Source organism: Rhincodon typus, chromosome 9, assembly GCF_021869965.1.
Source record: "Rhincodon typus isolate 14 chromosome 9, sRhiTyp1.1, whole genome shotgun sequence".
NCBI classification, from domain to species: Eukaryota; Metazoa; Chordata; class Chondrichthyes; order Orectolobiformes; family Rhincodontidae; genus Rhincodon; species Rhincodon typus.
Genome location: NC_063340.1, coordinates 57,445,904 through 57,458,433, shown reverse-complemented (window position 1 = coordinate 57,458,433; position 12,530 = coordinate 57,445,904). Strand labels below are relative to the sequence as shown.

General features: G+C 41.4%; 1 protein-coding gene across 1 annotated transcript in view; it reads left to right on the top strand.

Moving 5' to 3' along the window:
* Positions 1-12,530, top strand: part of LOC109918382 (zinc transporter 10) — a 29,001-nt gene that overhangs the window by 3,445 nt on the left and 13,026 nt on the right. The window contains exon 3 of the mRNA XM_048600742.1: positions 9,818-10,057. Coding sequence (XP_048456699.1) covers positions 9,818-10,057 — 240 coding nt within the window. The remainder of the gene's footprint in view (positions 1-9,817; positions 10,058-12,530) is intronic.

Sequence of the window (12,530 nt, the reverse complement as noted above, 5' to 3'; positions counted from 1 at the left end):
TTAGCAATGAAGGACAGTATTCCATTTACCTTCTTAATTAGCTGCTGCACTTGCAAACCAACATTTTGTGATTCATGCACAAGGACACTCAGGCCCCTCTGCACAACAACATGCTACAATTTTCTCCATTTAAATAATAGCCCATTTTGCTGTTATTCCTACCAAAATGGAAGACCTCACATTTACCAACGTTGTACTCCATCTACCAGACCCTTGCCCACTGACTTAACCTTAACTTTGAATGTCGTCTGCACACTTTGCTCTATGACTCAGTATCATCTGTGAACTTTGACAGGCTACACTTGGTCCCCAATTCTAAATCATCTATGTAAATTGTAAACAATTGTGGTCCCAAAACACTGATCCCTGAGGCACACTGCTAGCCAACCAGAAAAGAACACTTGTTTATCCTCACTGTTTGCTTTCTATTAACTAACCAGTCTTCTATCCATGCTGTTAGATTACCCGTAACACTGTGCACCTTTATCTAATGCAGCAGCCTTTTGTGAGGAGGCACCTTGTCGAATGCCTTCTGGAAATCCAGATACACCACATCCACTGGTTTCCCATTCCATTGCGTTCATAATGTCCTCAAAGAATTCCAGTAAATTAGTTAAATTAGACTCAGTGGTCTACTCTTGCTCTTATTTTTTATGTTCTTATGGCTGTTTAGTTTGAGAATTAAATTTTAACAAGTTAAGTGGGACAAACTCTGATAAACACTTAGAGGCCAGAAAACCACACCAACCTAAGGTATTTACAATTCAAAGGCTTATTGGATAAATTCAAAGTTAAAGGGTGAGAGTTATAAATGGAAGTGGGCTTACTTAGCTAAAGACTAGATAAATAATGTCTGCAGTTTTTCCTGTAAAGGATATGTTACTTATGTGGCTTTTTGGAATTAAAGAAAGCTTTGGAACTGAAAGATAGTTTATTTCAATTTCTACCTGGGAACAGGCCATATGTGTCACATTGCCATGAAGATGGCTGTAGTGCAGCGGGATTGTGTTTGAGTTTACCTCTGCAAATTAATGTAGTGCAAAGCCAGCAGGACAAGACTAGTTGATCAGAAACAAAAACAGAAATTTCTGGAAAAGCTCAGCAGGTTTAGCAGTATCTGTGGAAAGAAATCACAGTTTTGGGTCCAGTGACTCTCGCTCAGAACTGAGGACTGGTTGATGTTTGGAAAGCAATTAAAATTTCAAAACGTTAGTGTGCACTTATAATGAGTAATTAGGAAAGCTAATGGAATGTTATTGCTTATTACGAGCAGAATAGAGAAAGAAGGGAGGTTACGCTTCAGTTATACAGGGCATTGATGAGACCACCACTGGTGTACTATGTACAATCTTCATCTGCTTATTTAATAAGATTGATACACATTGAAAGAGGTTGATAGAAGGTTTGGTAGATACTAATACCAGGAATGGGCAAGTTATCTTTAGGAGGAAAAGTTGGACAGTCAAGGCTTATATCTGCTGGAGTTTAGAAGAGTATGAGGCAACTTATTTGAAACGTATAAGATCCTGAGGGGACTTAATGGGATGGATGTTGAAAGGGTGTTTCCTCTTATGGAGGATCTAGAACTAAGGGTCAATATTTGAAAACATGGGTTGCCCATTTAAAATGTACATAAGGAGACTTTTTTTGTGCAACTTTGGAACTCTCTTTCTGAAAGGGTGGTGGAAGCAGGTCCCTTGAATATTTTTAAGGCAGAAGTAGACAGATTCATGATAAGCAAAGAAGGTGGAAAGGGAAAGCTTTCGGAGGGTAGACAAGAATGTGGAATAATCAGATCAGTCATGAACCTATTGAATGGCAGAGTAGTTTGATGGGCTGAGTGGCTTACTGTTGCTCCTAATTCATATGCTCGTAGGTTGTTAAGTTTGACAGAAACCTATTGCATTACAAGCTTTGCCTACAGTAATCCAAAAGTGCAGCTCAACCACATTCTTAATAAACTTACCAGCTTCACTGCAAGGGTTACAATTACACCACTGAATTTCTCTGTGAAGAAAATCACTTAGAGTCATAGAATCCCTACAGTGTGGAAACAGGCCCTTCGGCCCAACAAGTCCTCACTGAACCTCAGAGCATCCGACCCAGATCCATCCCCCTATAACCCACCTAATCTACACCTCCCTGAACACTACGGGCAATTTAGCATGGCCAATCCACCTAACCTGCACATCTTTGGACTGTGGAAGGAAAGCAGAGTGCCCAGAGGAAACCCACGCAGACACGGGGAGAATGTGCAAACTCCACACAGACAGTCACCCAAGGCTGGAATCAAACCCAGGTCCCTGGTGCTGTGAGGCAACAGTGCTAACCACTGTACCACCATACCTTTAATACTTTTCATAGTTTATATGCTCAATTTTGAGCTGTTCAATGTAAAAAGTGATTAGGTATAATTTTTTTTCTCTTTGTACTCTGGCAAATTGGAAGTAAATCCTTACCACAAAACGACTGTTTGGAATACAACTTTGCTTTTCTCTGGATTCTCCCTGCCATTTCTGATTCTATAAACATTAAACATATTGATTGCAAATTTCTGCCCTCCAACCAATTCAGTAATATCTCACTGTAAAATGTTTCTAGAAGTGCCATTGGGTCTTGAAAACCTCATGCAAAAGGCCTTTATTCACATTCAAACATTGACTGTTATTTGGTTAGTCTTGTAGAGGGGTATCACAGCTAAACCTGATTCTGACTGGATCAGATATCCGTGTTCTCCCATGGGCATCAATTGATATCTATTCAGGAGTTAGAGTCCTGGATGGTTTCTCAGGAAGTCAAGATTAATTATAGCCTCTATACCAGCATACCAAATGAAATCAGCCAATTTAGCACAGACCAAGGATTATAACCTTGTTCTTTCTTCTTTGTGTGGGTCAGCTGCTCACTGGATTTTCAGCAATGGAATTTTAAAAATTTAATGTTAATAAGAAGGATGTTTTAAATTTCAGAGAATAGGAAAGGCCAGAACAACATTGTCTGTTTTATCATGATGATCGTTATTATGCATTTATTGTATGACTTTTTTTTCAGTGCATGTCAAGTAAGGAGCAAGTAAAGGAGCAAAGTTGTTATGGCATTTTAAGATTAAAGTAACATGGTAGTCTAACATATTTGACTTGGGACAGTCTAAACTGTTAACAACCCAGCGACATTGTAATGTGTCACTTTTAAAGTGAGCTGTGAACCTCTTTGGGGAGTGTTCACTTGGCTTCCCGTGTGCATTATCAATTTAATTAATTTATTGCAGATCAAATGGAGGTGCTTACAATGTCCTCAAGTGCCTTCTTCTGTAACACCAGTGAGAAAAGCAAGTTGAAAGAAAAGCAGTTTGATACCAGTGGTAAAAATGAAACAGAAATTATTTTCTGATAATACGGTGAAATGTTTATACTTCAGATTGCTCAGGTGATAATTGTTGAAAGTTTTTATTAGAGTATTATAGATTTAGTCCCTAATTTTTGCCATGACAGAGAACCTCCGCTCAGTGACAAAAATGGTTGATGATGCCAGAAATCTTACATCACTCACCCACTCTTGGTCTTGTGACATTTGCTAAGGCAGCTGATCCTTTAAGTAATCGCCCACTTACATTCAGATTATTTGATTTTGGAATCCCTGGTGTCCGAAACCAGAGTGTGAAGATTAGATCTATTAAGAACAAATCTGTTTTAATGCATTTGTTTTGGATAGCTGTGTATTATTTTGGAGTGATGAGGTACCCCTGGGGATATGCTCCCAGGATATCGTGGGAATGGGGAGCAGGTACCCTTTGGGATTACAAGGTGCAGGGCTGGATGAACACAGCAGGCCAAGCAGCATCATAGGAGCAGAGAGGCTGACGTTTTGGGCCTACACCCTTCATCAATCCCTTTGGGATTGTCAGCTATGGTGCAGATTATACATTCAGGTGTGTAAACTCCTTCGAATGTCCAACTTATCAAGACCAACAGGCTTTTAAACTTTCAACAAGAGCCAAGACCTTTCAAGAAGTGTTGAATCAATCAAGACCTGTCAAGATGTGTTTTACTAACTTCTCAATACAGTGTAGTTTGCAATATAGACATTTAAGCAATAAAGATTTATTTTGTTTCTCCTGTGTGCAGAGCTACTAGTGGGAAATGGTAATAGGGCCTATGAGAATCTTTTGGACATGGGTATAGGATCATATGGGGGAATATGAGGGGGCAAGGCGGTATTACATAGAATGGGTTGGCCTGGATGGGAGTCAAGGGTTTATGAAGGTTGAGGGCTCAATAAATACTTTCTATTTTATTGTTCATAAGATATAATTCATATTATATAGTAAATGGAGAAGCAAAATTTCGTAGGTTTAAATTGCATATTCTCATTGCAGTTATATAAAATTCAAACCAGCTTATTTTCCGCTTCTCCACTTTTCTCAGTATACTGGTAATTGAGCTTTTACAGAGGCTGGAAAGTTTTAGATTAAACTCCCATAATTTAATAAAGCAATATTATATGCTTTTGAGGTGATTAAGATTACGGTCATATCCAGAAATATGTACCTACTGTACTATTTGGGTGCAATACTTTCCCTGCAACCTTTAGATTGGATGTCAGTAGTATCTCTGAAATGCTGAGAATGTGAAAGCAGTTCTGTTCTTTGTTCCTCTGCATGGAATTTGTATTTATTTTATTTTATGTTTCATATTTATTAGCGTAAGGTTTAACATTAATGGAAGGATGGAACATTTCTTCTTTGCAGAAAATAATACGTTATATTCCCTGTTATTGTTTGGGAGGTGGTGATGTACTGGCATTGTCACTAGGTTAGTAATGCAGAGCATCAGTCTAATGATCTGGAGAATGTGCTTTCAGATCCCACTCTAGGAGATGGTGATGTTTAAATTCAAACAGATCTGGAATTGAAAACTAACTTAATAGCAACTGTGCAACCACTGTTCATTGTCATCAAAACTTATCCATTTCACTAATATTCGTTAAGGAAAGAAAGTTGTCACTGTTTCCTGTTCTGGCCTAAATACACAGTTGAATGACTGTCATCTACAGTTTGGACAATTAGGAATGGACAATAAGTGCTGACTGCTATCCAGCAATGCTCACATTCTCATAAACACATTTTATTAAATGCAATAACTAAATTGGCACTTCAGTAAAGAGGGTGTGTTGCACTGTTAGGTGTAGTCCATTATTCATTGATGTCCTCACCTGTCCTACGTAGGTAGGTCTAAAATTCCTTCAGTACTACATAATAACAACAGGGGCGTTTTCCGTGTTTTTGGGCTACTATTTATCCCTTAACTAACATCACTGAAACAAATTACTTACTAATTAATCTCATGGTCCTTTGTGAAACAATGTTCTGGAAGCAGTACAGTAAGGAAAACTTTTTCTTAAAGTTATCTAAGGAATTGCTAATTAGTTTTAAGAATGTTTGAAAAAGACTCAGAAGTTGGCATGAAGCTTAAAGGGATGGTTTGAGGTTTCTTGAATCATAAGAAGTACTTGTCTATGTGTGTGACGATACTGTCACTATAAAAGGGTTATTTTGTCCTGTTTTTGAAGAGAGGTTGTAAAGGCAGAGGAACCGAAGTAGTTCCTGGAGATGGCTTAAGTCAATAACTTATGAGGCCTTCAGGTTTTTTTTAAAACAGTTGTAACAATGGAAGGGGAGTGGCCATTTCTCACAGATCAGGCTCTCTAGTCTTTTAGCTGTAGCAGTCAGAAGCTGTTTGGGTCCCAGAAGGGTTGGAGCTTCAGAAAATGATTCCTAGCTGCTACTTTCTCTGAAATCTCTCTTGATGTTGTTTCCTCCCGTATTGATGAACTGCTTGTAAGAACGTATGTCTGAATTTACCTTTTTACCAAGGGGTATGTTTATGGGATGTTACTATATTGGAACAGTTAATTAATAATAGGTACTGTATCAATTATTCGGTTAAGTTTTCCAATAAAGTTATTCTATATTCCTCTTTCTTTTGTTTGTATTTTAACAATAGTGTTTAAATGAATTGCGTTTTGCTTAACATCGAATAGTTTGACCAGTCGCATGACATCTGGAACACACACTTCACATTTACCTCTAAAGTAAAAAATTAGGGTCTAGGCTACCTTCTTACAATATCTTGAGGAGGTCAGGTGTTGTTCATAACATGTGCCCTAGCAATGCTTGATCTGGCAGCAGTGCCAGCAGGAAGGAAGTGAAGATGCAAAGGCCATGTGGCCAATCACAGAGAAGATAAACAAAGAAGCTACTGCTGTAAAGAAGAAGGTGAACTGAAGGTAGAAGGTGACTGCTACACCAATTCAGAAACAAAGTGAAAGCAGACAAAAAGAGGAACACATTGAATTATTGTAAGAAGAAAAAGCAAATGTCTCTCAGGAAGAGGTCAGTTTTTCTGAATGGTAAACAGGGAGATGGATGCTATTGGAGACACTCTGTGAGCTGGTTAAAAAAGGACAAGAATCTGGACAGTTGTTTAAGTAGGTTGGAGTTATGTGTTTTACCAGAAGTGGGCAAACCGTAACTAATATGTTATTGGTGTATTGGTTGAAAATAAATTCTGGAAAGTTATATCATCAAGGCTGTTATGACCGGAAAGAGAAAAAGTTAACAGAAATGTGCTATGCTAATGACAATTATGAACTGCAAAAGTGAAATCTGTTGGTGGATAGGACTCCTAGCATACTCTGCTTGATCCAAGAATAGCAAATAGGGCAAGCAATGGCCTCATGGTGTTATCACTAGACTATTAATTCAGAGACCCACATAATGTTCTGAGAACACGGGTTTGAATTGTGCCATGGCAGATGGTGGGATTTGAATTCAATAAAACCAAAAAATCTGGAATTAAGTGCCTAGTGATGACCATGATGATTGTCAGGGAAAGTCCTCTCTGGTTCACTAATGTCCTTTAGGGAAGAAAACTGCTGTCCTTACCTGGTCTGGCATATATATCACTCCAGACCCACAGCAATGTGGTTGACTCTTAACTAGCCTCGTGCACAAATAGGGATGAGCAATAAATGCTGGCCTAGCCAGTGATGTCCAGAGTTGTGGGGGGAGTGAGACAGATCATTATAGCTGGGTAAGTTATAACTTTATTTTATCCATTATTCAAAATTATTTTAATTGATGCATGATTTTTCTGTTGATTCATGTTTAATTTGCTTTGTTCTGTTTCATGCAAAAGTTGCAAAAATTGAAAGTAGGTCTTGTCAGTCATTTGACGGTCCTTTGTAGCTTTGGTTATTTGGTTTTTCCAAAGGGATGTAACCGGGATTTCCGGTGTGCAAATTAACTGCAATGACTACACATCAAAATTACTTGGTTGGCTATAAAGCAGTTTTTGATTTCTTCAGCTTATGAAGGAATTAAATAAATACAAATTTTTTTTTCATTTTAAAATTTACAACCATAGAATAACGTCTCCCATTGCAATATTTCCATTTCATGAGGCTTTATTGCATTAGTGATGCTAATTTTAAAAGAGTTGTGTATGTTTGGAACAGAACATGGAAATGAGAAAAGTAATGATAATCTCAGATATAAAAGAGCAAGAGGATGCTGAACATTTTTGAGCTGTATTGTCCAGGGAGAAGTTGTTTAAGTAAACTTCTCAATGAGGTATATAACATATTTAATGCCATTGTAAAGTAGGTCCATAATATTATTTCAGGGCAATAGGATCAGAGATCATGAACTTAAACAGTGATTTCATGAAATCATGAACTTATGTTTTAGGAACTTCTTTTAAAAGATGAATAATCCAGTAAGTGTAATATTGGATAGATTTGAAGTTCAGGGCATGCTGGATTGCAAGGATGACTTTGCAGGAATGGAGTGAATCGTTGAGTAGCCCATGGGAGACTCAAGAATTGCAGTGCATCTGGCAATGAAGTTAACACAGCCAATGCAATGCTCAATAATTTCTGGGTTTCCCAATCAATTAGATTCAACAGGCAAGGTGATTGCCTGCATGATTTGGTATCACCTCTAAATGTTGAAGGGACACTCAAACGTACAACTTGAAGGAATTGGGAACTAATGGGAAGAAAGTGGGAGATTGGAATCCATACCAAATCTGATGACTGACAATGGCCTTGATTCAGTGATACCTCTCTGGATGTGCCACTGGGAGCTGCGAGAACCTGGAGGGAAATATTATTCCCAAGTGATTGGGAAATGCTGACTGCGAACATCAAGAGGATACAGTTGAAGATTGCAGGAAGTGAGCAATAGGTGCAGGATGTCACTGTCATGGATAACATGTAGGAAGGGGTGCAATGATGGCCATTTGGCCATGTAACTTAACTAGATTTTCTATAAGGTGCCTCCAACCACAGTTAAAATGAGTATCCTTTGACTCCAATTAGCCAGCAGTTGCTTTGCTGCCAGGGATGTTGCTGCAGATCAGGATTATCACAGCAGCTGCCTGGAAATCCAACACCCTCCTGAATTAAGATCCTTTTGTGGTTGCACACCAGTTGTATTTGATGAACACTCCTGACAATATATGGGTGCTCACATCGCTAATTGTGGACATGCTAATACCTTGCACATGTGGGAAGCCACTCAGAGCTCACACAGAGATAGTGTCATCATAGGTGAAGTTGACATAATTGCCAACCCTGGCAAACAAGCCTGTAGTTGGCTGTCTTGTGCAATTGCACTCTGCTGACTGTGAGATCCCACATACCTCTCTAGTTGAATCCTGGAAGGATCTAAAGGCAAACAAAGGAGGAGGGATGTGTTGATTTTGACAGCCAGTGGGTGGCCCCCTCATCCACTGAACAACACAGTTTACTCCAGCAGGTTACAAAAAGTTTATCATCACCTGACAGGATACCCTTGACCTCCTCAAAGACAATGGCAGTATTTTAACATGGAAAGGAAGCTTATTCTCTCCCTGCAGTCTCTATGTAAATAGTCTGGTCTCCAGAAAGCTGCACCTGTCTACTGATCCACCCTGTATTGTGGGGCAGCAAGTCTGTTTCTGGTGCAGCTCCTGCTGCTCATGATACTTCTGCTGGTGCTCATCTTGGTCCTCATTTACATTCTAATACAACGTGGCTTCAGGAGATTCCTTGCTAAAATGATCGATTGGAGTTCCACAGTGCAGATCAGACTTCCAGTGTAAATGGCATCTGCAAAGTACTCTCTCAGCATAAATACTGTGTACAAACCTCTTCCCTCCAAGCAATAGAAAAGCCCTGAGTGTTAAGTATGTATTAGCATTTTTTCTTGCCATGGGTTCAGCCCCTTCAAATACTGCTGTCTTCTTACTTTGCTTTCACTGGCAATTTCCAAAAAGCCCAGGAACCTGAGTTAAAGTCCAGTATCCACATAAGTATTGCTGCAGGTGAGAAGTTAACATAATGAAATTAACATCCCATCTCCCCTGAGGGAACCTGCATGCCCAGAACTGCAATAATATGTGGAAGTCAAATGGTTGGACCAGGCATTTAAGATTGGTTCTTGTTTTGGCTGAAATATCTGGCTCCCCTTGCCATCGTACCCGAACCCAAAACCACATACTCACCCATGTTAAAATTCCATTCTTCATATGAGTTAAAAATGGGATTGGATGGTAGACTGGCAGTGTACCAGAGGGACATGCTTCAGTGAGTTCAGATAGTCTTTCCTAATCTGTTACGTTTTTATACGTGCAGCATTAGGGTGAAACCATGCCAGATCAGAATTACATTACATATAAATGAACGGACCCAGTTTAGATTATCACCGTTCACCGTTATAAACTGATTTTCTTGTATATTATAATAATGAAATCTCTCATAAATACCTTTCTCCTAGGTGTTTTTCTACATGTAATGGGTGATGCATTGGGATCTGTGGTGGTGGTCGTTGCTGCTACTATATTCTATGTGCTTCCACTTAATGAAGATGAATTCTGTAACTGGAAATGCTATGTAGATCCGAGTATGACAATCGTCGTGGTTATTATTGTTCTGTCATCTGCTTTCCCACTCGTAAAAGAAACAGCCATTATTCTGCTCCAGATGGTACCCAGGGGGGTCAAACTGCATGATTTTGGTAAGTAAATCTATTTACTGTGTACGCTTAATTAACGCATGTTATGAATTGGAGTTCTTGTTAAGGTTGGACAAGCATATCCCAACCATAAGGAAAAATTACTTTTTATAACTCGGGTTTAATACTTCGTGCCATATTTAGTCTGCTTCAAGTTGCCTGACATTAAACTAGCTCAAAGAAACTTTGAAGAAATATCCTGAACAAAATGCAGTTGACTGATACCTGTCTCACCAGACATGACAAAGTGAACAGGAACATGAAGTTGTATGTTTAATACAGTCTTATTTTTCAAATTAAACACACGCAAGATTACCATGATCATCAAAGTCGACGCAGTTGGAGCTGGAGGAACACAGGAGGTCAGGCAGCATCAGAGGAGCAGGAAAGTTGACATTTCAGTTCGGGACCCTTCTTCAGAAATAGGGACGGGGAAGGGAGCTAGGAATTAAATAGAGGGAGGAGGGGTGGGGCTGGGGAAAGATAGGTGGGATGGTGATAGTTGAATGCAGGTAGGGAATAGTGAGGATTGGTCAGTGGGAAGGGTAGGGTGGATAGGTGGGGATGAAGATGGACAGGTTGCGTCAGGTCAAGGAGGCGGGCATGAGAAGGAGGGTTGAATGTGGGATGAGGCTGGGGGTGGAGAGATTTTAAAACTGGTGAATTCCATTTTTAGGCCATTGGGCTGTAGGCTCCTGTGGTGGAATATGAGGTGTTGCTGATCCAGTTTGTGGGTGGTGTCATTGTGACACTGGAGGAGGCCCAGGATGGATATGTCACCCAGGGAATGGGAGGGGGAGTTAAAATGATTGGCGACTGGAAGGTGTTATCGTTAGTCGCATACAGAGTGCAGATGCTCCACGAAATGGTTTCCGAGTCTTCGCTTGGTCTCACCGATGTAGAGGAGGCCACATCGGGAGCAATGGATACAGTAGACCAGGTTGGAGGATATGAAGGGTTTGTTTTTGGGCCTTAGATGGAGGTGAGGGGGGAGGTGTAGGGGCAGCTGTAGCACTTCCTGCAGTTGTGGGGAAAGGTGCCGGGTGTGATAGGGTTAGTGGGGAGTGTGGAGTGGATGAGGGAATCGCGGAGATAGTGGTCCCTATGAAAGGCAGACAGGGGTGGGGAGGGAAATATCTCTTTGGTTGTGGGGTCGGATTGTAGGTGGCGGAAGTTGCGGAGGATGACACGCTGAATGCGGAGGTTGGTGAGGACCAGGGGGATTCTGTCCTTGTTTTGTTGGGGGGAGGGGGTGTGAGGGCAGAAGTGCAGGAAACGCAAGAGATGCAGTTGAGGGCATTTTCAATCACCAGAGGGGGGAATGTTACGGTCCTTGAAATAGGAGGACATCTGGGATGTCCGTGAGTGGAATGCCCCATCTTGGGAGCAGATGCGGCGGAGGCGGAGGAATTGGGAGAAGGAGATCGCATTCTTGCATGAAGTTGGGTGAGAGGAGGTCTAGTCCAAGTAGCTATGGGAATCGGTGGGCTTGAAATAGAAGAGAGTGTTGATGCGGTTACCGGAGATGGTGACAGAGATGTCCAGGAAGGGGAGTGAGGTATCGGAGATGGTCCAGATGAATTTGAGGTTTGGGGTAAAAGGTGTTAGTAAAGTTGATGAACTGTTCAAGTTCCTCGTGGGAGCACGAGGCAGTGCCAATACAGTCAGCGATGTAGTGGTGGAAGAGGTGAGGGTTAGTGCCAATGTAACAGTGGAAAAGGGACTATTCCATGTATCCTACAAAGGGGCAGGCATAGCTTGGGCCCATGCAGATGCCCATGGCCACCCCCTTAGTCTGTAGGAACTGGGAGGAATTAAAGGAGAACTTGTTAAGGGTAAAGACGAGTTCGATTAAGTGGATGAGGGTGTCGGTAGAGGGGCGACTGATTGGGCCTGCAGGAGAGGAAGAAGCAGAGGGCTTTTAGGCCATCCACGTGGGGGATACAAGTGGACAGGGATTGGATGCCCATAGTGAAGATAATATGTTGGGGGCCAGGGAATTGGAAGTCTTGAAGGAGGTGGAGGACGTGGGTGGTGTCCCGGACATAGGTGGGGAGTTGCTGGACCAAGGGGAGAAAACAGAGTCAAGGTAAGTGGAGATGAGTTCAGTGGGGCAGGAGCAGGCAGAGACAATCGGTCGGCCGGGGCAGTCGGGTTTGTGTATTTTGGGATGGAGATAGAAACGGGCGGTGCGGAGTTGGGGAATGATGAAGTTGGAGGCTGTGGGTGGGAGGTCACCTGAGGTGATGAGGTTATGAATGGTCTGAGAGACAATGGTTTGGTGGTCAGGGGTGGGGTCATGATCGAGGGGACGGTAGGAGGAGGTGTTGGAGAGTTGGTGCCTGGCCTTGGTGATGTAAAGGTCAGTGCGCCATACCCATACTGCGCCCCTTTTATCCATGGGTTTGATGGTGAGGTTAGGGTTGGAGCAGAGGGAATGGAGGGCTGCACGTTCTGTGGGGGAGAGGTTGGAGTG